This window comes from Thunnus albacares, chromosome 19 (genome assembly GCF_914725855.1).
Source record: "Thunnus albacares chromosome 19, fThuAlb1.1, whole genome shotgun sequence".
NCBI classification, from domain to species: domain Eukaryota; kingdom Metazoa; phylum Chordata; class Actinopteri; order Scombriformes; family Scombridae; genus Thunnus; species Thunnus albacares.
In genome coordinates this window covers 23,150,815-23,178,688 of record NC_058124.1, presented here as the reverse complement: position 1 = coordinate 23,178,688, position 27,874 = coordinate 23,150,815, and the positions used below count along the sequence as shown (strand labels likewise).

The 27,874-nt window shown below is 43.4% G+C and overlaps 1 protein-coding gene and 1 long non-coding RNA gene across 15 annotated transcripts in view; one reads left to right on the top strand and one right to left on the bottom strand.

Annotated features, from left to right (window-relative positions):
- macf1a (microtubule actin crosslinking factor 1a) overlaps window positions 1-27,874 on the bottom strand; it is a 243,463-nt gene continuing 215,589 nt past the window's right edge. For 4 of the 14 annotated variants that reach the window (XM_044335220.1, XM_044335224.1, XM_044335222.1 and 1 more), the window contains 39 exons: window positions 27,522-27,848; window positions 26,045-26,129; window positions 24,995-25,221; window positions 23,717-23,923; window positions 23,381-23,608; window positions 23,049-23,267; window positions 22,743-22,946; window positions 21,774-21,782; window positions 20,532-20,757; window positions 19,373-19,599; window positions 18,976-19,098; window positions 18,766-18,867; window positions 18,410-18,511; window positions 17,914-18,087; window positions 17,475-17,630; window positions 16,855-17,052; window positions 16,284-16,412; window positions 15,392-15,574; window positions 15,030-15,185; window positions 14,604-14,810; window positions 14,327-14,446; window positions 14,041-14,210; window positions 13,753-13,912; window positions 13,461-13,655; window positions 13,070-13,342; window positions 12,693-12,881; window positions 12,398-12,509; window positions 11,915-12,084; window positions 11,557-11,719; window positions 11,298-11,452; window positions 11,059-11,133; window positions 9,207-9,224; window positions 8,269-8,386; window positions 6,914-6,976; window positions 6,275-6,307; window positions 4,208-4,425; window positions 2,899-3,021; window positions 1,511-1,613; window positions 1-1,349 (listed from right to left, as the gene is read on the bottom strand). In XM_044335220.1, the coding sequence (XP_044191155.1) occupies window positions 1,102-1,349; window positions 1,511-1,613; window positions 2,899-3,021; window positions 4,208-4,425; window positions 6,275-6,307; window positions 6,914-6,976; window positions 8,269-8,386; window positions 9,207-9,224; window positions 11,059-11,133; window positions 11,298-11,452; window positions 11,557-11,719; window positions 11,915-12,084; window positions 12,398-12,509; window positions 12,693-12,881; window positions 13,070-13,342; window positions 13,461-13,655; window positions 13,753-13,912; window positions 14,041-14,210; window positions 14,327-14,446; window positions 14,604-14,810; window positions 15,030-15,185; window positions 15,392-15,574; window positions 16,284-16,412; window positions 16,855-17,052; window positions 17,475-17,630; window positions 17,914-18,087; window positions 18,410-18,511; window positions 18,766-18,867; window positions 18,976-19,098; window positions 19,373-19,599; window positions 20,532-20,757; window positions 21,774-21,782; window positions 22,743-22,946; window positions 23,049-23,267; window positions 23,381-23,608; window positions 23,717-23,923; window positions 24,995-25,221; window positions 26,045-26,129; window positions 27,522-27,848 (6,195 nt within the window). In that variant the 3' untranslated portion in view covers window positions 1-1,101. The remainder of the gene's footprint in view (window positions 1,350-1,510; window positions 1,614-2,898; window positions 3,022-4,207; window positions 4,426-6,274; window positions 6,308-6,913; window positions 6,977-8,268; window positions 8,387-9,206; window positions 9,225-11,058; window positions 11,134-11,297; window positions 11,453-11,556; window positions 11,720-11,914; window positions 12,085-12,397; window positions 12,510-12,692; window positions 12,882-13,069; window positions 13,343-13,460; window positions 13,656-13,752; window positions 13,913-14,040; window positions 14,211-14,326; window positions 14,447-14,603; window positions 14,811-15,029; window positions 15,186-15,391; window positions 15,575-16,283; window positions 16,413-16,854; window positions 17,053-17,474; window positions 17,631-17,913; window positions 18,088-18,409; window positions 18,512-18,765; window positions 18,868-18,975; window positions 19,099-19,372; window positions 19,600-20,531; window positions 20,758-21,773; window positions 21,783-22,742; window positions 22,947-23,048; window positions 23,268-23,380; window positions 23,609-23,716; window positions 23,924-24,994; window positions 25,222-26,044; window positions 26,130-27,521; window positions 27,849-27,874) is intronic. The other 10 variants (XM_044335223.1, XM_044335229.1, XM_044335231.1 and 7 more) reach the window with 7 other exon arrangements.
- The window catches only part of LOC122969545, a 21,928-nt gene continuing 20,445 nt past the window's right edge, over window positions 26,392-27,874 (top strand). The window contains exon 1 of the long non-coding RNA XR_006399039.1: window positions 26,392-26,401. This is a non-coding gene — a long non-coding RNA (uncharacterized LOC122969545). The remainder of the gene's footprint in view (window positions 26,402-27,874) is intronic.

Genomic DNA, 27,874 nt, shown 5'->3' with positions numbered 1-27,874 from the left:
TAAAAATAGTCCTTTCTATTGCCAGTTTGTGATTTTTTTTTTTGTGTGTGTCGGGATTGTTACGCCGGCATGTGACAAAACCACACCGCCCTTTGCTGAAATGCACACACAGGGCTGATCTTAACGTTCCAGCGGTCGGGAGGAGTCTGCTTTGCGGTGTTTGATTGTGTGAGTGTTTGCCCTCAGCTGCAGCAGCACCACGACCGCCACCGTCACCACCACCGATCCTCTGAGTCTGAGTTCAGCCGGTGTTTGTGTGTTTGTGTGTCTGTGTGTGTGTGTGTGTATGTGTGAGTGGGGCAGCGTTTCCCGCCTCCTGAGCTCTCCACATGTGGTGTCTTTGCCTCCAGAGATCTGCTGAGGTGACTCTTTTTCTCGCCAACCAGCCCATGGGGAAGCGACATGGCAGTCGTTGCATATTTTCTTTTTTAACTCATCGTTGAGGCATCTGGCCCACAAGCCAAAATAATAACCCACAATTCTTTTTTTTTTTTTTTTTTTTTTTTTCCTGAATGCCATTTGAGCTTTTTTTGTTTTTGTAGTCGTGGTGGTGGTGGTGGTGGATCCCACTCCTTACCCCGCCTCTTTGTTAAAATGTGTGTGTTTGTGTGTCAATGTGGTAAAAAAAACAGTTTAAAGTCTTTCTCTGTTGCTCCGTCTGTGATCGGGACAGAAGTGTGTAACACAAAATAAGGCAGCATCACGTCAAGTCGGTTGGTGTTTGGTTCCACGCTGAAGGGGGAACGTTTGAAAGAAGAAGCAGGAGACTGGAAGGCAAACTGAGGTCACTTCTTAAAGGGGAAAAGTCGGTTTTCGACCCCACAGACTCAGAATCATTCTCCTCTTGTTTTCAGTCCGTTCATGACAAAAAGAGGAAAGAGTGAGAAGGAGATTCACTTATCTTATCCATCTCCTCCTTTCCCCTGTTAAATATCAATCATAGTGCACAAATTCTACACAAGCCCTATGGATGGATGTTGAGATCGGAGAGCTGGTACATCCGAGACGACCGACGATAGCAGAACATCCTCTGTGAAACGGAGGAGTAACGGTTCTGCTCCAGTCTCTCTGTGGTCTCATTCTCTCTGACTGGCTGGTTTTTTATTTCTTCGCAGACCCCGGGGTCTTTGGGCTGGGGGCCTTCTTGGAGATGGTGGGGATCTTGGAGGGTTTGGCCCCGCTGCCGGGTCGCCTCGGGGTGTCCGAAGTGTCAGAGCAGACGGAGCGAGCGTCCTGGAGCTCTGATGCGTCTGAAGCATCGCTGCCGCGGCGACTGCTGGCTCTGCTTCCCGCCCGGCTGCCAGCTCTGCTGGTCGGACCGCTGGCTGTAGACGCACCTCGCTTCGGATCTGGCGGGAAGACGGGAGGGACGGAGGAGGAGAGTAGTGAGTCACAATATGTTCTAGTTTTTAAAGAGTTGTTTATACGATTTTTCATTTAATTCCTACAAGACTGATTTCGTTGAAGAACATAAAATGTGTCTACAATACAAGCGTAACCGCCGTCTCACCGGTTCGTTTGCCGCTGTGCGTCGTTCCTCCGTTCTCTCCGGTCAGCGAGCCTCTGCTCGAGTGGAAGGTCGGCCTCTTCAGTTTGGACCCTGACGCCGCCCCCTGCAGGAGCACACAGGAAACGTCAGCTGAGGAAACCCGCACCGGAGCTGAGCTAATGTTACTGAGGAGCATCATGTTAGATCCACACTGCTAGTAACACTACAGGATCTTATTATTCCTCAACAACATACAGCACATCACAACAGATGGACAATGGACAAAAAACAGAGCTACAAACAAATATTCAACAACAAATGAATATTATACAAACAAAGACATCGTAAAAGACACATCTACAAACTAAAAAATGTTAGAATAGTTTAATTTATAACAAACTACAGGATGTAAAGCACTGAAAAAGGGCTGCAACTAATGTTTAGTTTCAATATCAATTAATTCGCCGATGTTTTTCTCAATTAATTGTTTGTTCAATAAAATAGTAAAAAATGCTTGTAACAATTTACTAAAGCCCAGGGTGATATAAATAATATATTAATAATATAATATTATCATATTGCTCTGATCTAAACCCAAACATATTAGTTTACTACTATTTTACTACACTGAACAAATGGTGAGACTGGGCTACGAAATCTGAAAAACTGAAATCTGAAAAGTCAAATCTTTCGCAGGTCAAACTTAATGCGATCTGTACTTTAAACCTTTTGTCTCCCCCTTCTGGCAGTGAGAGTAATTACACAAACACTGTCGACGTCATCGCTTCAGTCCCCTGACGCTTTTTACATGAGCTGGTCCCTGCTCTGGTCTACAGTCGCAAACCAGTCACTGTTAGTTGATGTAAAACACATCACTACTAGTGTGCCAGCATAGCAAAGTCACCACAGACACCAGATTTAAAAACTACGGTATCCTGCGAAATATAGAGAGATTTACCTGCCGGTGATCAGCGTTGTGTGAACTCGTTCGGTAATGGACGTTAGTTCCACACTCCAGCTCTAACAGCTTTTCAGATTTTCTCACATTTAACTTTCGTATCCATTCAAAGCTTTCTTATAAGTATCAATAATTTCAGTCATATGCTGTTTATAATATGTTGTCTTTGTCAAATAACAACCATGTTTCTTTGCTTGACCATATCCTGTTTATTCTCAAATTAAACAGTTCAAGTAGAAAACTTTCCCTCAGGAGATGATGTCATTTTTCAGCTAACATTCAAACATGAAAACTGAAGTTTCAAGGTTTAACATGAAAGCAGGAAGAAACATAACTTTCTACATGGTGGTATGTCAGCACCCGGGAGTGTGCGTTAGTGCATTAGCGCGTTCAGTGGGGGGTGGGGTTTGGGTGGGACAGGGGAGGTGGGTGGTAGGGGTGAGTGTGTTACCTCGTGCCCAGGAGTGGTGTGGCTGTGACCGAGATCTGGGCAGCAGTGGCACTTGGTTGGCGTTGGAGTTTTACTGTGTGCCAGCCAGGGCTTGGCATAGTCACGCGAGTGAGTATGGGAGGACTGAAGGGAGGAAGGGAAGGGAGCGAGGAAGGAAGGAAGGAAGGGCGGAGGAAGGAGGAGGAGGAGGAGGAGGAGGAGGAGGAGGAGAGCAAAGCAGCAAGGGAGAGAAGCAAATAAAGGAGGGAGGGAGTTATGGAGGGAGCGATTGGATAGCGAGGAAGTGCAGCGCAGTGTATTTATGTGTGAGAGTGGATGGTTTTTTTTATTTTTTTTATTTTTATAAACAGAGAACCCAACAATGCAGAAAGGATATTTTTGAAGCCAGGTTAGCAGGAGTTGAATGACAGGAACGAAGGGGGAAAAAAAGATGGAAGAAAAAACAAGAACAACAAATAAAAATCTCACAGTTAAGGATGAAGTGATTTTTGACAACAACAACAACAACAACTACAGCAACAGGAGGATGAGCAACCGACTGATGCAGAACATAAACCCATAAAACACACAAACACACACTGAGTCATCAATATCTGTCACACACACACGCACACACACACACATACCTAACAGTGACAGTAATGCTTTTACACAATCATCAGATGACAAACAGTGCTGACAAATGAAAAACATCATGACGTCTGACTCAAAGTGGTCGGTTTCTTGACGTTGCTTCTGTTTTACTTTACTAACTCTAACATACAGCGGATGAGTGTGACCGAGTGTGTGTGACTGTTCACAGAGCGGCTGCATATGTATGTACGCTCTGAAACTGAAGTCCTGTTTAATCAGGTTAATGTCATCTTATCTCTATTGAGCTTACAAAATGTTGCTTGGGATTATGTATAAATTATAACTTATCTACATTATGATATAGTACAGACCAAACAATACTTCAAGTTTGAGTTTTATGTCTCTGTGTTTCCCATTAATGCGTCAGAATGATGCTTTTTGATAAATTGATGGGAAAATGTTCAAGAGATCTTTAATTCTTCTTGGAGTATTTATGTCATCAGCACAGTTTTGTTTTCTGTCAGTGTTACAGTAAAACAAGTTGTGTCTCAGTGTCTAAGTGTGAACATACCTGCTATTAAATTCATGACCAGTTTAAAACTAAAGCTGAAATATAGATAATATAAATATAAATAAGGTTGGTTTCCTACAGTGCTACTACCAGTTCTCCTCTGTCATTAATACAGTGTAATAAGTGGACTTTATTAGTCTTAATCAGACTGATGTCAGCTCTTACCCTGGATGATGCTGAGGCTGTAGGCGTGGCAGGGGTGGAAGGGACAGAGGGGAGAGAGGCGCCGCTGTGTGAGGCTGAGGAGGAGGAGCGGGTGGGCGAGGCGTTGCGGGAACCCGGCTTGGATCGTCGGCCCCGGGAGCGGAAGGCGGCCAGACCCTGAGACGCTCCTTCGGGAAGGATGAACTTCTCTCTCAGCTCCAGGTTGGTGCGACCACGAGCTGGATAGAGGGACAGAAAGGAGGAGGAAAAAAAAAAATGAGTTTGTTTGTTTGTGTTGGCTCACAGTTTTCCTCCAGCAGGGGGCGGCAGAGGGAGCGAGCACAGTGAGGGAGAGAGTCAGTGCTTCCTTGGCTGCAGACATCAGAGTCCGTGCTTGTTTCATTTGAGGCGCGTGAGCAGAGCGGGATGTTTGGAGGGGAGGGAGGGGGGAGAGGGTTGGGGTTGGGGTTTTGGGGGTCCAGGAAGTCATAAGTGCACTTTGGTTGAGTCGTTTTTTAAGGGGAGAGGTGAGTGAGTGCGTTTGGACTGAGTGCAAAAGGTAGGAGGAAATAAATTTATTTGATACGCAACGAAAGTCAGCAACTTTTTGGAGACACATTGTCATCGCCGCAGACAAATTCATCAACCAACCTCCTTTGTATATTTTTCTTGTTTCTGGCCAGAGAAAACATTTTCTGCTCTGGAGAGAGTTTCACAGCTGAGAGATGTGCGATGACAAAATTATGTCTTTAAGCAGCGACAAGTGTCTCCAGTTTTGTGAAAAATGACACTTAACTGAGTGCCACACACACTTTCATTGCGTATTTGCTTGAGAACATCTGAGGGTGGTGGGAGCTAAAGCACAGCCTCTCTTCTCGTTTTTTTTTCAACAAGCCCTCCCGTTTGAATTCATTTTCACTTCTTGCTGCGAAGGAGCATCTCAGCTCTGCTGTGTATACACAGAATGTGTGTATATATACAGTATAAGTGGGGGTCATGCCTGGTTTATGCTTAGCGGGAGAGAGCCCAGAGATTCAGGGTTTCTCCCTTCTTCAAAAAGACACTCAGCAGCATTCTCTGACAAAAAGTAGTGCAGCAGCCCCAGCAGACAACAACAAGCCTGGAGAAGCCAGCCACAAAGAGAGAAGAGAAGAAACTGAGGATAACAGAATGGCTCGGAAGAGAACAAAAATATACAAAAAAAAAATGAGAGAAGAAAGAGAAAAGAGAAATGGAAGAGAAATAGAATGAAAAAAGAATGAAACATGGGAGTGTAAAAAATATTTTTTTAAAAAAGATAAAGAGGGAGGAGAGGAGGGCTACAGCTAGTTGTAGCAGCAATGCAACTCCTAGCCTCACGGCCATCGTCCCTAGCAACCCAACAGCAAGGCCAGTCAATTAAACGGGTGCACCCTGCAATTACGTCGCCCCTCAATGCCAGCCAGCCAGGTGCACCCTGTAATTGTGTCTCCCACCAACCAGCCATCACATTTAAAAAGGAGCCGCGTTGGAAGCCAGCGTTATTAGAAACCCAGGCTGGCCACGCCCAGGTCTTAGACACTAATTCTTTCTATTTGCGCTCAAACAAGAGAACTAACGAAAAAAAGAAGATACATCTGTTGGCCGTGTTCATTGTGACGTGAAAACATAACGACATTTTTCAAAGCCATGCACATTTTCTCCTTTTTTTAGTTTCTGCTGAGCATCTCCATCTGTTTTTTTTTTGTTGTTTTTTTTTTTAAAATAAACTCACCTTGTAAAATTTGGACATCATGAATTCATAATTTTTTAAAAAAGTCCTTAAAAAATAGAATGAAATAAAATCTTAAGACCAGGGTTTGGCCAAGTCCTGCTTTTGTTTTGTGAGTGAGGAAAGCATGACGCAAACGTGTGACACACAGACGAGACTGACATCAATGCCTATACACACAGACCTGACCACAGTTATAAACAGTACACACACGTATATAGACACACAAGAGGACAGCTGTGGTTTAAGATGGAGATGGAGACAGACAGCTGGATGAAAATGGGGGCGTGAAAAGAGATGGAGGAATGGAGTGAGAGACAGAGAGGAAGTGTAGATACCTCGGCAGCAGAAATAGCCAGGAGTGACTGTCACTAAGAGACACAAGAGACAATGTGAAATAACTGCATGCTCATGGAGGAATGAAAGGAGTCTCACACACACATATAAAGAGAAACACACACAAGATATATCTTCATAGACACACCCAAAAAAAACACACACAGTCTGTTCAGACTGCTTAAACAAATATATTAAAAATTAGTCCTTTAATAACACAACTGTTGACACACTCAAAGACACACGCACACACACAGCTGAGCGGGGGGGGTCCGGACGAGTGTTAGTGACCCCTGAAACATGTGAACAGGTCAGGATTTCAGAGCTTGCGTGAGCGGCGACAGCCAGAAGGGGGGGGAGGGAGGTCAGGAGAGAGGAAGAGCAGAACAGTGGGGAGACATAACGTTAGTCAGGTGATCACAGTCAGCAAGGCACAGCAACAAGGCCAAACCAACGCACCAAACCAGAGAAGAAGAGAAGAAGTGGAGGGGAAAGATGAAGATAACGGGAGAGAAAAATAGCAACAGAGAGGCAGAGGAGGAAAGAGAAGAAATCAATAGAAGAAGAAGAGAGTCCAGGAGAAACAGATGACAGGCTATTAGGAGAGAGAGAAAGCATAAGAGATAGAGGAGAAACCCAACCTATACGAGATGAGATGGAGCTACTCGAATCGGAGCGGAGAATCTTAAGTCCTGGATGTTGCACTGGGGAAAGAGAAAAAGAGAGGGAGAGAGAAAGAGGAGAAGGGAGAGGGAGAGAACTGAGGACCATGCACCATGCAATACTACTGTTTTATTTAAAAAGAGAATGAAAAATTATAAGACAGGACAGAGACCCAAGAGACTGTGAATATTATACAGAAATAAAACATGTGACAAGTCGAAGAATCGAAAGACAAGAAGATGATGAGACCCTTCAGGATCGACAAGAGGACGAGCTCGGAGGGAACAGAGAGGTTCGGGGGGGAAGAGAGATGGGAGAGAGAAATACCGCTCCGGAGAGCGCAAACAAAAGACACCGACTGTGGACGTCACTGGAAGGTAACGCTGGAGAGAGAGGTGAGACGGTGCAGCATTTTCCTGCTTCACCTGCTGACAAACAACTGGACAAACTCGGTTGGTTTTGCTGCTGTGTTTATTCTTCAGTGTCCTCCGTTGATCTGTGTGTCGTCAGTCGTTGATGCTCGGTGCAGGAGGCACCTCTGGAGGTGTGTTTGCTCTTGTAAAGAGGGTGTGTTTGCATAAGCGTTAGAGCCCGACCGATATTATCAAGAGATTAAAGATGGCGCCTCATTCATTCCAATGAAAGCTGCTCATTTTTGGGCCTGTAGAGTATTAGAGTCCTTCTCAGGGCGAGCCAGTTGACTCCTAACACACATGAATAGCTGAAAAACTTTACTGATGATACGGACAAAGTTCTGCTGCTGGAATCAAACCCCGGATGTTGTGGTCATGTGGCATCAACCAGCAGCTACTGGTGCACAGCATCAAATTTGAGCTTATTGTAGATTTATTGGTATCTGTGTGTATGAATTTGAAGGCCAAAGGAATATTTGCAGTGATCAGAGTACAGTTACATGAAGGATAAACTAACACATTGGTGACATTTAATGTTTATTCTGTAATACAGGCCTGTCTCCATCACACACAACCTTTAGTGTTTACAATTTGCTGTTATTATTTCTAGTGTTTATTCTATTTTTCACTCGTAAAACGTCCCTCTTAGTAACTCATAAACAAACTCAAGGGATCCTTATTTAAGATTGGCCAATACATCTTTATCTGATTTTTGAGGCTCAAATATCCCTTATTTGTTAAAAAAAAAAAAAAAAAAAAAAAAAAAAAGAGAAAAAGAAAAAAGGTATCGGTCGGGCTCTAATAAATTCATGTGAAAGAAAGAGACGAGGAGACAGAAGGTGTGATTTTGTGTGTGTGTGTGTGTGTGTGAATCTGTACTTGTGTTTGAAAGAGAGAGAGAAAGAGATCCAATCACTCACCTCTGCACGGATCATTTTTGACCAGGAACTCATCCAGAGCCATCCAACCGCCTCCGACTCTCACCATCACCGTGCTGCGCAAAATTCTCACCAAACGCAGCTGCTGAGAGTCTCCGAACTGGGGAGATATTGGGGAAAAAAAAAAAAGGAGAAGAGGGAGGAAAAGGACAAAGAGAAATGAGGAGAAAAGAGATAAGTGAACAGAAGAGAGAAAAGAGAATGAAGGAATCAGACAGAAGAAGAGAAAATCAGTGAGTAAAATTGAAAGTTGATACATTGATTGCGTTTTAAGCCATCACACCAAGCAGCCTCATCTACCCAATCTAAACACACGATCTCTTCTACTCCATGCAACGACAGAAAACCATGCACTAACAGAACTACAGAGAGTCAGTCCGCTGATTCTCAGCCCAGTTCACCCAGCCCACTACATTTCAGCATCAAGATTTAGAGAAAATCACTTCCATTTTTATTTAAAAAGTTTTCAGAAATCTCAGTTGTTTGAGCCGCCCAGCAAAGCAGAACTCCAAAGCAACACCAGCGCAGAAGGAATTTTTTCCTGAATTTCTCTCCAAGCAGCTTGATTTCTTTCCCAGCTTCAGTCCAAAGCACAGTATATATCACCTAACCACTAATCACCACTTCAGCCATGTCAATGTCGCCTGCTTCACATTGTGCAATTTGTCACTCTCAACACCCAACATATCACAGCAGGAACACAAGTGGATGGTGAAACCTGCTTACACGTTGCAAAGCCACAACGGAGCACCACCGCCTTCTTTTCAGTTTTTTTTTTAAATCCTCATTCAGTGTTGAATATTTCAACAAAATACTTTTTTTGGGTAAGTGTGTGAAAGCAGGAATGAGGGGCTCTCCGTTGGCAGTGAACTAGGAAGCAGATTTCACACATCCGATCGCAGCAGCGGCAGTCACTTTACCTGGTTTCCGAGGAAGAACTACAATAAATCCGGCAGACACGGAGCAGAGAAACACAAAAGGAGAAAGAAACAGAGCAAGAGTGAAACAACATGTACTGACAACTGAGGTTTTCTAATGTATGAATGGAGACACTTTATTTGTGTACAAGATCTTGTAAAAAAAACTTTATATTTCATTGTGTTTTTGTGTTATTTGAGCTCAAAATTAGTCGTGTAAGCAAAAAGACGCCAGTGGACATGAATGCGTGTGGTTGTTATGACAGTGATGTAAAAATGCTTTAAAACTGCCAGCTAGTGTTGGTGAGATAGTGATGGAGACAGCGAGAGATGAAAAGTGAGGTCAGATACAAACATGAGCAAAAAAAAAAAAAAAAAAAGACAAACACAAGGCAGACAGACAGAGACACCGTGACGAAAACAAACTGGTGTAATATTAGTATCCCCAGTGTCCTGCAGCCAGACACTGGATATCATTACCCAGTGGATAATGATGGAGTGGACACAAACAGCAGTGGTAGTGACGGTTGATCCAGTAGAAACTGCTAAAAAAAAACTGTTAAGCTTTATTGCTCCTGTAAAATGTAACGTAGATACACACAGACTGCTGGAGGGAGAGTTTTATATTCATATAAACTGAAGATCTGAACTCTTATGAGCTTAGATTGTAGATGAAAAAATGTCAGAATATTTAGACTCATGTAATAGTTAAACTTACAGTAGTTTCATGTAATTTTTGTTCTTTAACATCTACACAATCTAGTATTTTATATACTCAAACAGACGTCTGACACATTGTGTTTTTATATCTTTGTCATTCTTAAATTTTGTCACCTTATAATTTTACCATCAAGTATTAAAAGACTGATATAAGAACCTTAATTCTTTGGCCCAAACTAAAAAAGAAAAAGTTGACTGTTGCATTTCTGTTCAGGTTTATGCTGCCAAACTACCAGTAAACCAGAGCTGGTAAACAAAACTCACTAGTTAGTCAGAATAATAATAAATAATCTATTATTTACTCTTCCTTGTGTTCATACCAGTGAAGAACAGATCAAATTACTTCTGTTTCAATGGTAAAGTTTTTTTGAATAAAACGTTAAACCTGTTTGGTTTGAATGCCACCTAACATCAGTGCTGGTAAATCAGATTATGAGTCCTATTCTGTTCCCATCCAGAGGTCCAGTGTGTATTTATGCCGTCACATTTACATGGTCATATTAATACGTTGGTGATGACAAAGAAGCTGACAATCCTGGAGTGCTGTGAGATGTTATAAACACGTTAAAATCAATGTTATGGTGACATATAACATCTAAATGGTACAGTGGTTTATGAATACATCATGAGAACATGATGTGAGATGTGATGTGAGACACACAAGAGAGAAATGCTGTCAAGTTATGTTGTAAGTTGTTAATTGGTGCCTGATGGACAAGTGAAGACACAGCCAGTTAAGAATAAAATGTCAATTATTCAGAAGCGGGTCAAACAGCATTTGCAAATAATTCTTAGCAATCACACACATACTGCTCGTTTCTTTTCTCTGTCTGAAGTAACGGCTTGTTGGAGTTTAGATGTGTGTCTAAGATTTATTTAATTCACAATTGTTTTAGCAACAAGGTGCCATCAACTGTATCTTATTCTATTGTTGGAGGTGACAGTGAAGTTTAGAACAACACATTGACCTAAGTGTCAGTCACAGCAATCATTTGCAAAACCTCTTTGACCCAGATCTGTTAACAATCACAAATCAGTTCATTAAAATAAACATCAACTCTTACAGATTAAGAATACATAACAGTCTATAAATGATGTCTGTGTTAAACTGACCCGAAGGCTGAGATGAACTTACCCGATATTTGTTCTCTCCTATCTGCTCCACCTGGAACCTCTTGGCACATTTACACTGAGCAACCTGCCGAGTCACCTGATCAACGACAGACAAGATGTCAGTGAACGCGTCATTGCATTCACAACTACTAATCATTGATACAATATCAAGGCCCCGACATAATAGCACCGTATGCATCTTCATAATTTCATCTTTGCTTGTTTGTGTGAGCAATTCAACTTTCCCCCGCTATCCCTCACCTCGTCCTCTATCTTATCAGCGTCGGTCGTGGGTCTGTAGGCGTCTTTGTTGGGATGCAGAGCGGCAACAAACTCGTAGTAGTCGATGTAACCGTCTCCATCTCTGTCAAAGATGTCTGCGACCGCTGTCATCTCCAGCTTACTGGTGGGGAACTCTGCACGGAAACGCAACAGGAATTCAGACAGTATATCGTCTACTTTTATACCTTAATTCTAGTTTATGTGAAAAAGTCTTTGTAACTGCCAAAACATTACGTACTTGAGGCCAGGATGCCGTCGATGAACTCCTGCCGCGTGATCTTTCCATCTTGATCTTTGTCGATGCGTCTGAAGAAGTCCATGACACGAGACTTTTTATGGTTCATCCAGCGCATGTACTTCTTCCTCCACACGTCGAAGTCAAAGTTGGCAAACTCTTTGAGCTGAAAATGGATGAAGTGTTGCAGTCACATAAAACAGCATGTTCCAGAGGCTGAGAGAGTGTTTGTTTGATTGTTTGTATCAAGGTATTTGGCAGTTCAGAGCTTTGACTGATTATTCTGCTGTCTGTACTGGGATTTAACTTTTTAATAGATTGGCATGCTATTCTATTTAAAATGTACCAGTGTGAAAGTTACCTCTTCCAGCCTGTCCAGACCATCGTTGAGCTTGCGTTGGCGGTCGAGAGCCAGCAGCCACACTTGTTGCCACCTGGCACAGAGCTGGTTGAGTCGCGGGTTTCCCCCTGAAAGCTGCATGGCCGCCTGCTGCTGCTGCTGTTGTTGCTGCTGCTGCTGTTGTTGTTTTCCTGCAGAGCATACAGAGAGTCCTCTCTGGTTAAAATCTGTACATTTCTACCACATAGCACTTATGCTGTCGTCACAGAGTAGGAGATATTTGTGCACTAGAAGGTAAGCGTGAGGGTGCGTCCCAGTAGCCTACTGGTTAACCACATAACTGCAACGTCTGCGGTTTCATTCCGGCGGTGGACCTTTTATTGCATGTCACCCCCCCGTATATCTCTCCCTCTCGTCTCCTGTCTACTGTCTCTATAAGAAAAGCTTAGAAATGCCCCATAAAAATATAAATGTAAAAAAAAAGGAAAGTGTGAGGTAACTTACGAGCTCCTCTCCTCTCAGCCAGGCTGCTGGGAGGTTCAGCTGGTTTTCTTTTGTAAGTCTTTGTCACTTTGTCAACGTCCGGCTGCTTCCTCGTCATCTCTTCCATAAACATCTTAAGAACAACAAACGCTTTGAGTGAGTAAGCAAAGTTGGACAGCACGTGTTAATGGAAAATACAGACACAGTCAGGTTTAAGGGGGTTTTCTTCCATCTAGGGAAGTATTAAAATACCAAATTCTATGTTTGGTTGCCCGCAAACAAACTGATGAGTCAGAGAGGACGACGGAAAACCAACCTGGTGTTCTGTGATGAGTGTTTTGAGTTGTGGGATGTCCTGAGGGAGGGGCTCGGTGTCTCTCTGGACCAGTGTGGTCTCAGCCCACTGTAGCCATGACAACAGCTCTTCCAAAAGGTTGGCGTTGTTGAGCACCTCGGTCAGAGCCGTCTCCAGCCGCTGCTCGTGCTGTTTCGCCCATGTCAACACCTGCAGAGTGAAGGTAGTAATTAAAATAAACTGCTGTGTCATGTTCCTCATATTATCTAAATTACATCCTTTGAGGATTACGAAGCAGAGTCATGTTTAGTGGCCTGAAAATATTAACCTTTATTTAACCATCGCAAATCCTAAAGCAAAGACTTTGAACTTGGATATTGTAACACTCCCTTCCTCACCTCTTCGAAGCGTGCCCTGATGATGGTGATCCAGTGTTTAATGGTGGTGATGGAGTCGGGGTGGCAGAGAGTCAGGATGGCCTCTCCCTGGCCAGCAGCCTTGTTGACATCAGTTCTCTTCTCCTCCACCGTTCCCATGAAGTCACGATGTGTGTGCAGCAGCGCCTGCAGAGTCTCTGCCTCCTCGGGAAGTACGCCGCGGAAACGAAGGGTCTGCTCCGCCTCCGACAGCCACTCCAAAAGCATCTGGACCGCTGTACGGAATTCCTCCGCCTGACGAAAAGAAGGAAGTTAGAAAGAAGATTTAATGTGGATGTTTCTTTGTGACTTTACAGGATAAAAAACAATCAATACTTCTGCTCAGAAACTTTGACAGAGCTTCTTCTCTGACCTGTTTGAGGGCCTGTTGGAGGCGGGTCTGCTTGGTGACTGACAGGGCGCACACCGTATCCCAGCGGTTGCTGAGCTCCTGAACCTGAACTTTGACCCACGCCGTGTCATCGCGGCCGGTCTCCATCAGTTCCCGAGCAGAACGCTTCAGAGCCTGAACGCTGCTGGTTCTCTTGCCCAGCTCTTTCTGGAAAGCCTGGAGGTTTTAGACATTAGATGGTGTTATTGAGGCTTATCATGGTTAGTTATGAACGTCTCATACATCTTTAATCACTACAACATAGTGTACAGACCTTATGCGAGTCCATGAGGTTGGATACAAGATCAAGATCTCCATGGACGGGCTGGTCTTCAGCTAGTTGAGGCTCCACCCGGTATAACCAGTCCACCAGCGCCTGGAGAGCCTCTGCAAACTGGCCTGAGAACAGCAGAGCCTCCTCCAGCTTGTGTTGTCTGAAGGGAAAAGAGAAAATTTTAAATAAATATCATCATAAAATCATATTTTATTTTTTATGACAATTCACATATGTGATTAATAGTCAGACTATTCAGTTTCCTTCTCCTTCCTTCGTTCTCTTTACCTCTCCACACTCTTGCCACAGACGGTGTCCCACTTGTCACGGACTTCTCCCACCAGGTGGTCCAGTTTCTGGGTGTCTGCTGGCAGCTGGGCCTTGTCCCTCATGGCTCTCCCAGACCTCACTGTTGTGTCATAAACTGGCTGCTTTGATCCCAAAGCTTTCTGAAACTCCTGGATGAGGAAAAAGGGAGATAGAATAAAAGAGATTTGTAGAAAGGAACATAGCAAAAGAGGAAATCTGAAATCCATCAACAAATTGTGTACAATATAATAATTGCTTCCAGTACCTTGTGTTTGGCCAGTTGTACTTTGATCTTGTCTGGCTCGTTGGAGATCTCCAGCTCTGAGTCCAGTCTTTTCTCGGCTTCTTCCAGCCAGTCTGTCAGCTTCCTCCATGCTTCATGGAACTAAAGAAAGAGTTATGAATATTTTAAAGCACTCTCTAGAGAAAAGCCAATGTCAATTTCATGTATAATAATTATGGCAGGAAATGGTCTCTTAAATGTGTTAAATTTCGGTTAGTTTACAAGCTTTCACTCTGAGGTATAACTCTCTGCTCCGTACCTGTTTGGCCCGTTTGCGTGCCTCGTCGAGGTGTCGGCCGCGGTCCAGTGACCTCTGGACCAGCTTGTCCCAGCGGGCCTGGACGCTGAGCAGCAGGTTCTTAATGAGAACCACATCCTGCTTCAGGCTGGCAAAGCGAAGCTGAGAGCCGGCCTTCTCCAGAGCCAGGACCTGCTCTCTGTGGGTGTTCACCTCATTCACAAACACCTGGACAGTCACAGACAAGAGAGCAGAACAAGTTAAAGAAAATGTAACGATGGTGAGAAATTACAATCTAATGATAGGTGCTGTACTGTAACCCTTTTAGCTGATATAAAAATTAGCAAAAAAAAAGACAAGTCAAATGTTAGCATAAGGCAATAGCCAGTTCAGAGTAACTAGACACCTCAACAATGTTTCTCATGACTGGAATATGTTCATATCTACCTTGTGCTCATCAATCTGGAAGAGGACGGTGTCCAGCATGAGGCTGGGGGGTTGGGCCATGTTCAGGGTCTGTTCAGCCTGAGTCAGCCAGTTGATGGTGTCCTGCAGTGAGGTCTGGAAACCTGTCGCCAAGGAAACGGCTTCGTCCAGCTTTGCCTGAGAAGGTCAAACAGGGTTCAAAGTAAATAACAAACCTGCAGTAAAACACTGAAAGATCACCAATGACCTTCAAACATTATAAATACAGCATGTATCCATGATGTGGTTGAGTATATCAGACTATAACGTGCAAATCATCACTACACAGACATAATATTGATACATGTTAAGAATTAAACAGATTAAAGCGTCCATATGCTTACCCTGCGGTCGTCCATCTTGGTGTTGAGGCTGGCCCACTTGTTCTGCAGCATGGCCAGGTTCTGCTGGGTCTGGGTGGTACCGGGTCCTGCTTCCTCCCCTCCGCGAGCCAGCAGCATGGACTCTCCTTGATCCAGCAGCCGGTTGTACTGGTCGCTTCGCTGAGTCAGCTGGGCCTGAAGCTCCTGGAAACAGACAAGACAAAGGTGAAACTGACACTTTGGCTTAAAGGTGAGCGTAGGTGTGTTTCACTGGTCGGTTTAGAACAATGGAGGCTATTAAAGTTTTATAATCACTATATACCAAATGTCAAACAAAAGAGTGCGTGTAAGCTAATATTCTGCACATCTGCTCAAAACATTGCTGGTTAAAACTGTTCTGTGCTCATAAAATTTGTTTATGACATTGCAAAATTACCTGTTGCAGGCTTATTTGAAAAAAAGACTTTAAAAACACTGGTTCAGTAAGTACAGTAAACAGCTTTACATAGGTTTGTTTGTGATTTGTGATAGGGATGCATTTCAATGGGTGCCTCTAACAGCAATAAACAAACTAACACCTTGTAATTTGAACATTAAATAACTTATTTACTAAATAATACAATTTGGCAATGGAGAGTACATTTTTTTGTTGCCAAGGCGCCAAAATAATCCAAAACTTGCAGCTGTGTTAATGTTTCTCTCCTTGTACCTAACCTTCTTTATATTCTGAGGGATTTCAAAACAGTTTGCTTCTTGATAGTTGAATCCAAAAAGAAGCAGAAGTGCAGCAACACTGAAAACACTTTAATGACGTGGAATATCTGCATCTATAAATTCTATCATCACGAGCATTTATGTGTGTGCCACTATTGTGCATGATATACTGTGGGGTATAAAGGTGTAATGTGATTACCATATGTTGCTGTAACTGCTCCCTGGCCGTTTCGGGGAGACCGCCTGTCGGTTTGGCAGCAGACAGCTGGCTCTCCGTCCTCCTCAGCCACTGGAGGAACTCCTCCAACTCGCCATGGAAACCCTCCGCCTACGCAGAAACAGGTGAGGGAGGGGGAGGAGTAGGCATGAGCTAATTATCTTAGCCACAGTTTATGATATAATGAAAATATTATCACTATAGCTGCTGTTTATGCTACTGCTATTATTTCTCCTACTACTGTTGTTTTTAATTCTACTAATACTCATAATACAACTGTACTGATGTTATACAAGTATTAGCACAATCACTGCAACTATGGCCATTATAATTCCCATAACAACAATATATCTACTGTAATACCGTATAAAACTACTGAAACTGCACAAGATTTACATCCAGGAACAAAACTATCAGTATAAAATACACTGAATGGTTCCTTTCTTCCCTATAATAAGGGCTGAGTTGTTATTTTGAATCAAGGGCTGAGTGAACAGTACATCACTGAGCAGAAATGTCTCTTTCTAGCTCAGTGTGAGCTTCGTCACAGCACCTGGTGCAGGGCGGCCTCCAGTAATTTCTGCCTCTCCTGGGTCTTCAGCAGCAGGCTCTGCCAGCTCTGGTTGAGCTGATCCAGCTGATCCCTCAGGTGGCTGGCCTCGTCACCGGGAGACGACTCCAGAAGCTCAGCGCCAGCACCGTTCACAGTCTCCACCGTGGCATGATGGGATAGCACATCGTTACGCAAAACCTGAGACATTAAGGAGGAGAGAGAAATAAAATAGAGTTGGATTTGAATGTTGAGACGCAACAAGTAGTACAGGCAAAGGCGCAGCTATACAGAAGCTAAATATGTGGCTCAAAATGTTGAAATAACAAAAAAAGCCAACTTTTATTGTGTGTGGCTCTCCATAAAGAACAAGAGAAACCACATGAGAGTTACAGGACAGGGCCGGGTTTCATAAGGACAAAGAAAGGAGCAACGGCCAACAATGTGACTGAAAATTCAGTTTAAGAGTCAAAGTCTTTTTAAGAAACAGTCTTTAAACAAGCTAATTTACAACCTGACCAAGAAGAATAACTCAAAAAATAAATCTTGTTAACAGCAAACAGAAGAGTAGACGCAACATTTTTTTTTTTTTTTTTTTCAGTTTGTAATGAATGGAAACATACGTGGTGTTTAGCCAGCTCAATTTCGATGGCCTTGGGATCAGAGCTGACTGGTCGCTGTGTGTCCAGGGTGGTGTGTGTGTGGTTCAGCCAGGCCTGCAGCTCAGACAGGGCATGTTGGAACTGACCCAGAGCCAGCAGGGCAGCCTCCAGTTTGTGCTGTGGTGGAAGAAAGACAGAGGCAAGATTTTAAAAATAGGAATTCAAATATTTGGACTGTAATGAAAAGCAGCTGTCAAATACATGAAGTCCTCCAGAATGCCAACAGAGACCAACATCCTCAACTTCCCAAGGGAAACATTGGGGTAAGAGCTGGAGGTCAGCTCCAGAATAAAGCCAGTTGGAGCAGTTTCAGTGTGTTAATCAGGGATGATTCACTAATGTTCTGCTACATTAACTACTAACTGCTCCGCCAAACAGCTGCCACATGCGGTCACGTTACCTGTCTCTGGGTGATTTTATCCCCCAGGTTGTCCCAGAGGTGTCGGAGCTCGGTCAGCGGCTCTTGGATCATGTCCCTGTCTGTCTGGTCTGACACTTTCTTCAACAGGAGCTCCCCCTGGTGGCACAGCTTCTCCATGTCAATCTGCTGCTGGTAAACCTCCACCTTGTATTGCTGCTCAAGTGTGAAAGAGATGAAGAGGAGAGTAGTGTTTTGTCAGTTTTTGGTGCAAATATGATCTGTAAATTTCATATTAAATGTATATGGATGTTTCACATTTTTGGACCATATCATGCAATGCAAACTTCCCACTACAGAGACTTATGCTTGACTATTAACTAAATACTTCTAAAATAACAGTAAGTATCACAAAAGTGAATTTCCTTTGTATTATATACACATTTATTTCTTTAAAAGAAGCTTGTGAATACAATATTCTCACTGATGAGTGATTAGTTTATCAGCGAGGAATGAAAAATGAAAGTATCACGCCAACCTTGAGCTCTTCAATCTGCTGTTTGACGGTTCCCAGGTCAGTTCCCACTGTCGACATCTCACACAGTTTGATCACTGCGTTGTCCAGGTAGTCAAACATGGACTGGAAATGATACAGAAACATCATCTCATCACTAAGTTCATATTTACATAATCAATAAAACAGCTCAAGACAATGTGACTGGTTTCTATGTGTTATGATATTGCTGCTATGTTACACATTGCTTCATGAAATTTTACATACATCTCTAGACATTGGTGGATGTCTAGAAATAAAATACAACTGATTAGTCCACTTAACCTTGATATATAAAGGCCCAGTTAACTTTACACATAGACTGACTCTGATGTACAAACCTGCAGTGCATCCTGATACTGCACAGAGGCGGTCATGGCCTCCTCCAGTCTCTCCATCCTCTCTCTCCATGTGCGGTTCAGGCCCTCCCAGGCAGCGTTCATCTGAGAAAAAAAAAAAAAAACAGGAGGAAAAGGGAAGAAAGAGGGTCAACACAAAAGTGGTGCTCTTCAGAACCAGAAGAAAGAATGAACATGGTCTTCATTTCTCACCTCATCTATGGTCTTCTTGACTTCAGGTTTCTCAGTTTCACCGCAGGCGAAGATGAGGTCAGCCCCGAGGGTCCTGACAAACTCCAGCTCCTCCCTCAGGCCGTCCGTCTCTGCCTTGATGGCCTAGTGGAGGAACAGAGGGACATCAGGTTGAGACGTTTAGAATAAAAAAAAAACAAGTAGACTCATCTATCTTGCCTGTCTCTTTACTTTTTTTCTTCCTCTTTAAAGATTTCTCAACAACCCGAATGCTTTGATCTGTTTCCTTAAGTGAGAGTTCACCACAGGATCTCCTTCAATCCCTCACTCTCCCTCTGTACCTCTAAAACAAAGCCTCCTCCCCTGTTTGTATCCTTTTCCCACTCCTCTGTCTTCCCATCCTTCATCTTCTCCATACCTCAGCAGCCTCAATCTGTTGTTTGATGAGTGATGGGTCCACACCGGGGTCCTCCAGCTCTTTCACAATATCTTGGGAGTCTCGGAGCGTGCTCAGTAGCGCCGCCACATCGGCCCAGAACTTCCCAGCCAGGTCCAAGACGTCGTTCAGCTTTCCTTCCCTCTCCTCGGCCCGCTGACGGATCTCATCCCACAGAGAACGAAGGCGCAGGAGGCGGGAACGAACAGCTGGAGGAGAGAGGAGTCAGGTTTTAAACAAACTGGCAGGGAAAAGTTGGTGGAAGCACACTGGGAAGTATTTATTAGCAATGTAGTCTAATATGAAACCCCAAATAGTTTTAACAAGTGTGATATTTATGTCTTGTTTGTATTTTGCCATCTAGTGTCCAGCCCTGTTAAGTCTTTCATCAGACTACTCCCACCATGAGCGCACAGTGAGGCCTTTCATTTTGACGGAGCGTGGAGGGCTGGAGGGCATCAAAGCACAAAGTTCTTTAGAGGGCAGTTGAACAAAGATGAATGTGTGTTTTGCGTCACCGAGTGGTGGAGTTGGAAGAAATATGCAGAACTTCATTCCTGAGTTGGTTCCATTTCACAAAGTCTGCCCACTGGCTCGGTGCCAGTAAAACAGTGCCTTACTTTGGCCAGCTGATTGTTCAGTCAGTGAACTTGTTGGACTGGAGCCCAAAATAAGATTTTAATATGTTTCACCCAGATTACAGGAGCCTGATCCTCTCTCTCTTTCCTCTACGCTTTTTGAAAACTAAGTCTGTGTTGTTGATTGTGCAACGCTTTGTACAACTTGTTGGCAGTTATTGAGTGCAGCAGACAAAAGAAGGTGATTTTAAATGGAAAAGTAATTACTACAACCACACCTTCAACGCCTACAGGAAGAATTGGCAGTAGTGTTTAGTTGTTTAGGTAGCCTTGCTGTTGGCATAAAACCCTCCATCAACCCAGTTAATTACAATATCGATTGTAATTAATTAAATGTAATGAATGTATTGGAGATACGATGAATGAATTTTCCACTCTAACTGCTGGCTACCTGTGCAGAAGTTCCTCAGTAAATGCAATATAAAAGCAAACTTTTAAAGAACTACTTTTATGGCTTCCCGCCAGTCTGTCAATCTAAATGTCGGCACATCCCAGCCGCTCACCCTGGGCAGCAGGATCGTCGTGAGCAGCTCGGCCGATGAGCTCCTCTCCGCGGGCGCAGAGGGCGGAGAAGCTTGGCAGCAGTTTGTCCAGCTCCAGCCCCTGAGACCGGTGCTCCGCCAGCTGCTCCCTGATCTTCTCTACCTCCGCCGCCACCGGGGGAGGCTGTCGCAGCCGCTGAACCGCCCCCTCCAAGGTCTCCAACAGGGGGTCCATCTTGTCGTGAAACTGTAGACGGAAGAAGAGTTGGAAGAGACAGTTATGAGGAGGAGGAGAGAGTGTGTTGAGGTTGCTGGATTTGGGTTTGATAGCTAGGTGACATTTTGAAAGTGGGAAAATACTGAGATATTATGTGGGTGGTCATCCATCTGTACTCAGACTACATCAGCTTTTAGGCTTTTTTTAAAATAACTATTACAAGGAGTGGGTGCAGAGCAGAGAAAATTCAAGTGGAAGCCTTGTAGTTCTTTTATGTAATATCTCAATATTTCATTTTCAGCATGTCACCAAGTTGTGTAACTCTGACAACAAAGCTGGACTTTATCTACTGTATCACACAAGAGGGAGATACTAATCCAAACAGTACAGTCCAACCTAAAGGACTCAGGAGACATTAAAGGACAAGAGAGGAGACAGACTACTGAGTTGATGGGCTTTTTTTTAAATCTATCTGGGGGAAATTAAATTCCTTGATCACAACATAACACAACAAACCTCATATAGTCATAAGGGAAAGAATCTTATGATACAAAAGGAACACTACGACTGGTTTCAAGGACCTGAATCAAGCCTAGACTAAAATCAATCATCTCAGTTTTAGACTAGGCTTAATCCAAGTCTACACTCCTAGACAAAAAGAGATATCTCTTAACAGTGTTTATTCAGTGGTATGTGGTTACTCAGGGTTGGTAGACACATGGTTTCAATCGATATTCAGATAATTAAAAGCTTTGAAATGTAGGAGCACGAATATAAACAGCAATAATCCAGACATTTACCATTTCAATGGTGGCAAAGCTGTGGGACACTGAGTGCATTTAATGGATGATCATCTGTTATTTTTAAACAATATGTATTCAAGGACATTTGTAATTTGTCTATTTGTCTGTCAAGTTTAGTACTTTAGTGCTCGACCGGCATGAGATTAGTGATTTAGTATTAATTCATATTTGATTAGTCGACCAACTCGTGTAGTGTAACCGCGGCCTGAGTGTCAGTTTGATGTTGTCAGTCAGTGGTCTTACCTCTACCAGCTGGGTGATTGCAGTGAGCAGTGACCATGGAGAAAATGGTGGTGGGAGGGGGTGGGCAACACACACAGCACATCCACAATGAACGAGGGATGGGATGGTTGAGGGAACGAGTACGGGGTTGCATGGATGAGGGTTTGATGAGGGGAGATTAGGATTAAGTTAAAAAAGGATGAGGGAGGAGAGACAAAGGGGGTCGGATGGTTTAGGGTCGGAGTGAGGGATGAGGACAGTGTGGAAGTGCAGGTGAAGGAAGAGAAAGGGGAGCGATAAATGGAAACGGTTTGAAGGGGATGGAGGGTGGAGAAACAGTACAATGTTAAATCCGAGACATGCGTACAGTAGAACTGACAGGCAATATCCACAGCAGCAACACAAGTGATTCAATGACGTCTCATGAAATGAAGTGCAAAGAGAAAATAAAATATCCATAAAGAAAATTACACTAGAATAACAGATGATGTGACAGAGAAAAGTCAGAATGATGAATTTTGAGTGATAGTTTTAGCCTCTTGTTATTCATATATACACTTTTTACAATGTTAAATATACAAATAAACATAATACCTAGCTTTAACCAAACTTGAGACTTTGCACAATAAATCTTCATTATCATGTAGTGTTAACCAAGCAACAAACACTCACAACGACCTCATGCTGTTTAGTAATCATGTCACAGCTCTCCTGTCATGTCTGGGAGCAGCAGACTCTAACTAAGCTATAAACACACCGGAGCCAAACAGCATTTACAAGTAATTCTTCAATCTGCACTCTGGGCCACATGCGTGTAGTTTAACAAATTAGGTCAATTCATCCACTAAATTTAATTTATGTTTAGTGAATTGAACTGAAAGTCATGTCAAAGGCTTCTGACGCTCTCTAGTACCCGAGTAAACTAAATAATAAAACATATTAGACTCAGGTCTGGTCTCATAAATCAAGCGGTGAAAACAGTTATTGTACCTGTGCAGACTGGGACACTGCCTCGTCTAGGGCCGTTGCACGACCCTTGACCTCCGCTTTGATGGCCAGGTAGCGTCTCTCTGCCTCGGTGTAGCGCTGCGTCACCGTCGCACCCTCATGGACGCTGAGCTCGGCCAGCTGGGGTCCGATCTTCATCAGCTTGTCGATGTGGGGTTTGTGCTCTGCGATGGACTCTCTGAGCAGCTGGAGAGGAAGTTAAAAGATGGAAATTAAGTAAATCACTTCAGTTAGTGACGACGATGCGAAGAAAGCAGAGACAGAGTGTTATTTTGTGTCATTTCTTACCCTCATCTGGTCCTGCTGCAGTCGTAGGGCGTCAGTGTCGATGGCTGGTGGCGGCAGCTGGGTGATGAGGGTTTCGGTCTCGCCCAACCACGGCTCCAGTTCCTCGTAAGTCTCCCAGAACCGAGCGACCAAAATCTGGGCCTGCTCCAGAGCAGCGAACCTCTCGCTGTGGCTCTGGCTCACTGTATCGTAACGAGCACTCAGAGAATCTGTCTTCACCTGCAGAAGAAGAAAAATGAAGACATAAAGATATTAGTTAAGATTCTTTTCGCTGCACTTAAGTTCTCTTCTTCTGCCCTCTTCTTACAGCTCTACATCCATCAGCGACTCACCATCAGCGCATCCTTTTGGGCGTCGCTGCAGGTTTCCAGGATGTCGTCTCTGGTGCCGAGGAGCTGATCCACAGTGTCTTTGTGACGGATGATGTCGATATTGAAGGCCCTCTGCACCTGCATCTGAGCCACGGTCACGTCAGGCTCCAGGCTCAGGGGGCCCAGAGACGCCAACTTGCGCTCCGTCTCCCCGACCCAGGCCAGCTCTGCATCCACCGCCTCCTCATACTGAAAGGAGGAGAAGTTAATGTTTAGCAGGTTTAGATCCTCACAGTGAAAAAAGATATTTCACCTGCTCAGCATTCATTTCTACTGAGGTCCAACTGCCCGCAATACCTGTTGTGATCTCTGGATGGCGGCCTGTACCAGCTGTACACGTTGGTTGATGGTTTCAGCAGCCTGGCGGTATCGCTGGTTCGCATCAGCGACCAAGCGGTCCAGACCCTCGCGGGCTCGCCACGGCACCAGATCCAGCAGGGCGCTGCCCACCTCGTTCACCGTGTCCAGCACCAGACGCTTCTCTGCCGACACTTTCTTCAGCTCCTGAACAAGTGAAAGTCAACCGTTAGTTTCGCAAACAGAAGCTATGATGTTAAATGGAAAAATGTACTTTTCAAATACGACTTCATTTACAAATGTAAAAACTGAATTATCTTGACAAAACGACGAAGATTCCGTTATAAATGTGAGACTGAAAACGTATTAGAAGATAAACGCTGTAAATGTCATCGTAGAGTGAAAAAAACTGGACGGCAGCAACAAAATTAAATGGCAATAACTTTTTTAATAGCTTTTATAAAATGTTATTGAGTTCCCAGAAATTAATGTTTCTATGGTAACTCTACTGTGGGTAGGCTGATACTAGAACGGCTGAAAATGTCATTACACACAGAGGTTGTCATCAAATGAGCTGTTCTTTTCCAACAGCTCAAATAATACTTTGTATGAACCGTTTTTTTCAATTATGGGGAAATAATCTTTAAACATTGTTTAATGTTGTGTAAAATGTAGACGATTAAGTCTTTTAAGTTTTTATGAATTTATCACTCAAGTGCTCTCATCAATCATTCTGTGAGGCAGGAGTTTCTTGTTTTAAGTGTTTTCAACAAACCAATAAAAATGCAGAGGAAGTACATCTGTGCCGGTTTAAATAAAACAACTGGAAGCACTGTTATGTCTTACTATTTCTAACACATAACAGTGAAATATTGTGTATACAAGGAAGTGGATGTTAATTCTTACACTGTTGTTCCAAACAATCATTTTGAACAAAGTGACTCACTGGCAAGAGATAATACACCAAGAAGCGATGAAGTGTTATGTGAATTAGCTAAACAATCCACCATCACTACTAAATACTGTATCTAACTGCTCTAACTTAAAGGTCTGCAGAGTGTTTATATGTTGTATTTCAAAGACACAAATGGATTTCTGCTGCTCAATGGAATAGTTTCAGTGATGTGTTTCTAATTGAAATGTATTTGGAATGGATTAAAATGTCCTTTTTAACAGAAACACAGAAATAAATGCATATAAATGAATCTAATCTTGTTAATTCCTCAAAAATCTCTCTCTTCTACACACAGCACACACACTTATCTGTTCTCCTCCTACCTTCTGTCTTTCCTGGTAGGCAGGAAGTGCATCAGGCTCCACACTGTTGAGCTCTGCCTCCACGCCGTCCAGCCACTGGTTGATGTCGTCGTGGGCGCTGGCGAATCTGGTGGACAGCTGCAGGGCCTGCTCCAGGGTGCGGAGGGCTTTGCTGCTGCCGGCCGTCATCTCAGCATAGCGAGACTTGATGCCGTCCAGCTTCTCTTGGATCAGGAGAACCTCCTCACCTGCAGGAAGACACGCGGGTCAGGTCACGGACAGAGTGCAAGTTTTCTGTTTCCATATATGACCCTTTTGCAATTATCTGTTACGCGTAATGTGACTGAATGAAACACAAAACCAAATTCTTCAAATTCTTCTAATTTACATATTCAATAAAACAATTTCACCCATGGGTTGGCAGCTTGGCATAACTCTCACGGCCACAACATTTGCCTAACCATGTAAACATGACAGTGCACACACGCAGTGTATTCACTGGCCAACAATCAACTCGCTAATGGTGCTAGCAGTCGGCATGGCTAATATAATGAAATGTGAGGAGAAACACAAACCAGATGTTACCAGTTTGGTTCACCGCTGATCTAAAAATGTGTGGTTTGGATGTGAATCTACAACAACTACAAGAAAACAGTGTTCTCGTCTCTTTCAGCTGTTTTTCTCACTAAGCCTGTTCTTTCTGTGTCTGCAGAGACGCTGTGTGAACTACTGACAACACACATAAAACACTGAATAAAGAGCATTTACCCCTCGGCCAAAATAACACAATGTGTATCATTTTTTTGGCTTCTCTTTTTCTTTCACAACAAAACTTCACAATATACAGAAACATCGACTGCTTTATTGATTTCATCATCTAGATATATAAAAGATGATTCCAGTCTAGACGCCTTCTAGCACTAACTTTAAAAGCACCAAAGATAAAATTAAAGACCTTGAAAGCTTCTTTGTATTGTATCTATGTCCAGTTATTTTAATATCCCCTTGCTAACAGGAGACAAACAAGTCAGATTAGGATGAAGGTAAAGAGGTTTAGAGGTCATATATTACCTGTGGTCTGTTTCAGTAAGGCTTGTCCATTCTTGATGGCCTGGTCCACTGTCTTCTTCCTACTAACAATCTCCTCGTTTAGAGCCTGAGAGAAGAGAAAGAGTGAAAGTTAACACCTGTAAAATAAAAATGTTTTGTCCTAAACACTGTGTGAGCTTCATATCTGTTCTTTACAACCATAATGCAGAAGCTCATATTACAATCACACAGAAGAAAATTCTTCTGTCAATTGTGTCATGATCCATCGTGCATCAAGCCCCACCAGTGTGTGTTACTGGTTTATCTCTATTTAAAGTTACTACCAGGAACTTTCATTTTGTGTTGGTTTTAGTGGCCCCTGTGGACAAAAGCAGTAGTGTTTTCCTGGAATGAAGACTGCATTTCCCATGAGCACCGCCAACTCGTGTCATAAAGATCTTGGCGAGTGTCTGCATTTGTTTTAGAAGCGAGTGAGAGAAAGACTCTACTTCGGCTATTTTTAATACTTTTTTCTTCTTTTTTTAAACACAGCTGTTTGCAGGACGCATAGCAATGAGGTAATGTATCTATTTGTGGTTATGTAAAATTAATAAATGTAACATGATGATGGTGAGACAAAGTAAACTTTGTTAATAGTACCATTCAGACACCTAGGTTACATATAAGGCTGCGTTCACATCAAATCCAGCGATGCAGCACCTTCCTGCAGGGTTGTACGGAGGTGTGGGTGTTTATTTGTGTTGTAGAACATAACTGACATGAAACTATTAGAAAATAAGGTTTTATTTCTCAGATTCACTCCTTTGTTCTCACTACACAGCCGCTCGCTCTCTTCATTCACTCTCTAGCTTACTCAACCATTACTGCTGTCTCTCTCTCTCTCTCTCTCGTACTCTCAGCTCGCTCACACTCTCTCTCTTTTTCTCTCGTCTTTTTTAAAATGTGTCAGGAAGCAGACAGCAAGTCTGACTTTACTTTTAAAACGTTATCAAACTAAGAGACTGGTAATGTCTTTATACTCTCTCATGCTACAATGCTACATGTAATGTAAACAAAGGCTCTTCCAGTCTGCGTGCTGTAAATAGTTTGTCTGATTTTGCGGGGAATCTGAGCTGGTGGCAGACATTAGAATTACCATATAGAAATAGCCTCTCTCTCTCTCTCTCTCTCCCTCGCTGATGGTCTCGTTTGCTTATGTAGGTCATATAGAGGCATCATGAGACTGTCTCATAACCAGTTAAAAGTTCCTTGTAGTAACTTTAACACTCTAATAATAATTATGATTTCATTTCTATCATGTTACACTGTATATAAAGTTATATGTGGATAATTTTGTGATTTATCTATATTCAAAACGATGATGTACTTGATGCCTTTAAAGCAAAATATCAGCTCATTACTATTACATGTGTACAGGTATTGTCCTTACAGTGTTACTGAGTACTGCTGTCATGTCTAAAAGGGGAAATGCTTTTAGTTGACATTGATGAAGTCGTACCAGTGTGTGTTTGTGCTGCTCGGCTAGCAGCTGAGGCTGGTAGCTCTGGACGGAGACCTGAGCCAGTCTCTGAGCCACCTCCGCCAGCCAGTTCAGCACCTCTACCTCATCCTCTCCGAACAGCTGAGCGTTGGCCAGCGCCTGCTCCAGCATGCCGGCCCGCCTGGAGCACCACTCAGCGAGCTCAGAGTGACCCGACCTCACCGCCCCGACGCGCTCGCTTAACCAATCGCGGTCGGCCGCACAGCTGAGCGGGGTCAGCAATTGGCTGAGGGACTCGAGGTGGTCAACCTCAGCTTCACGTGAGGACACGTCGTCTTGGAGCGCCTGGGAGGTGTTAAGTGTTTGTGTGT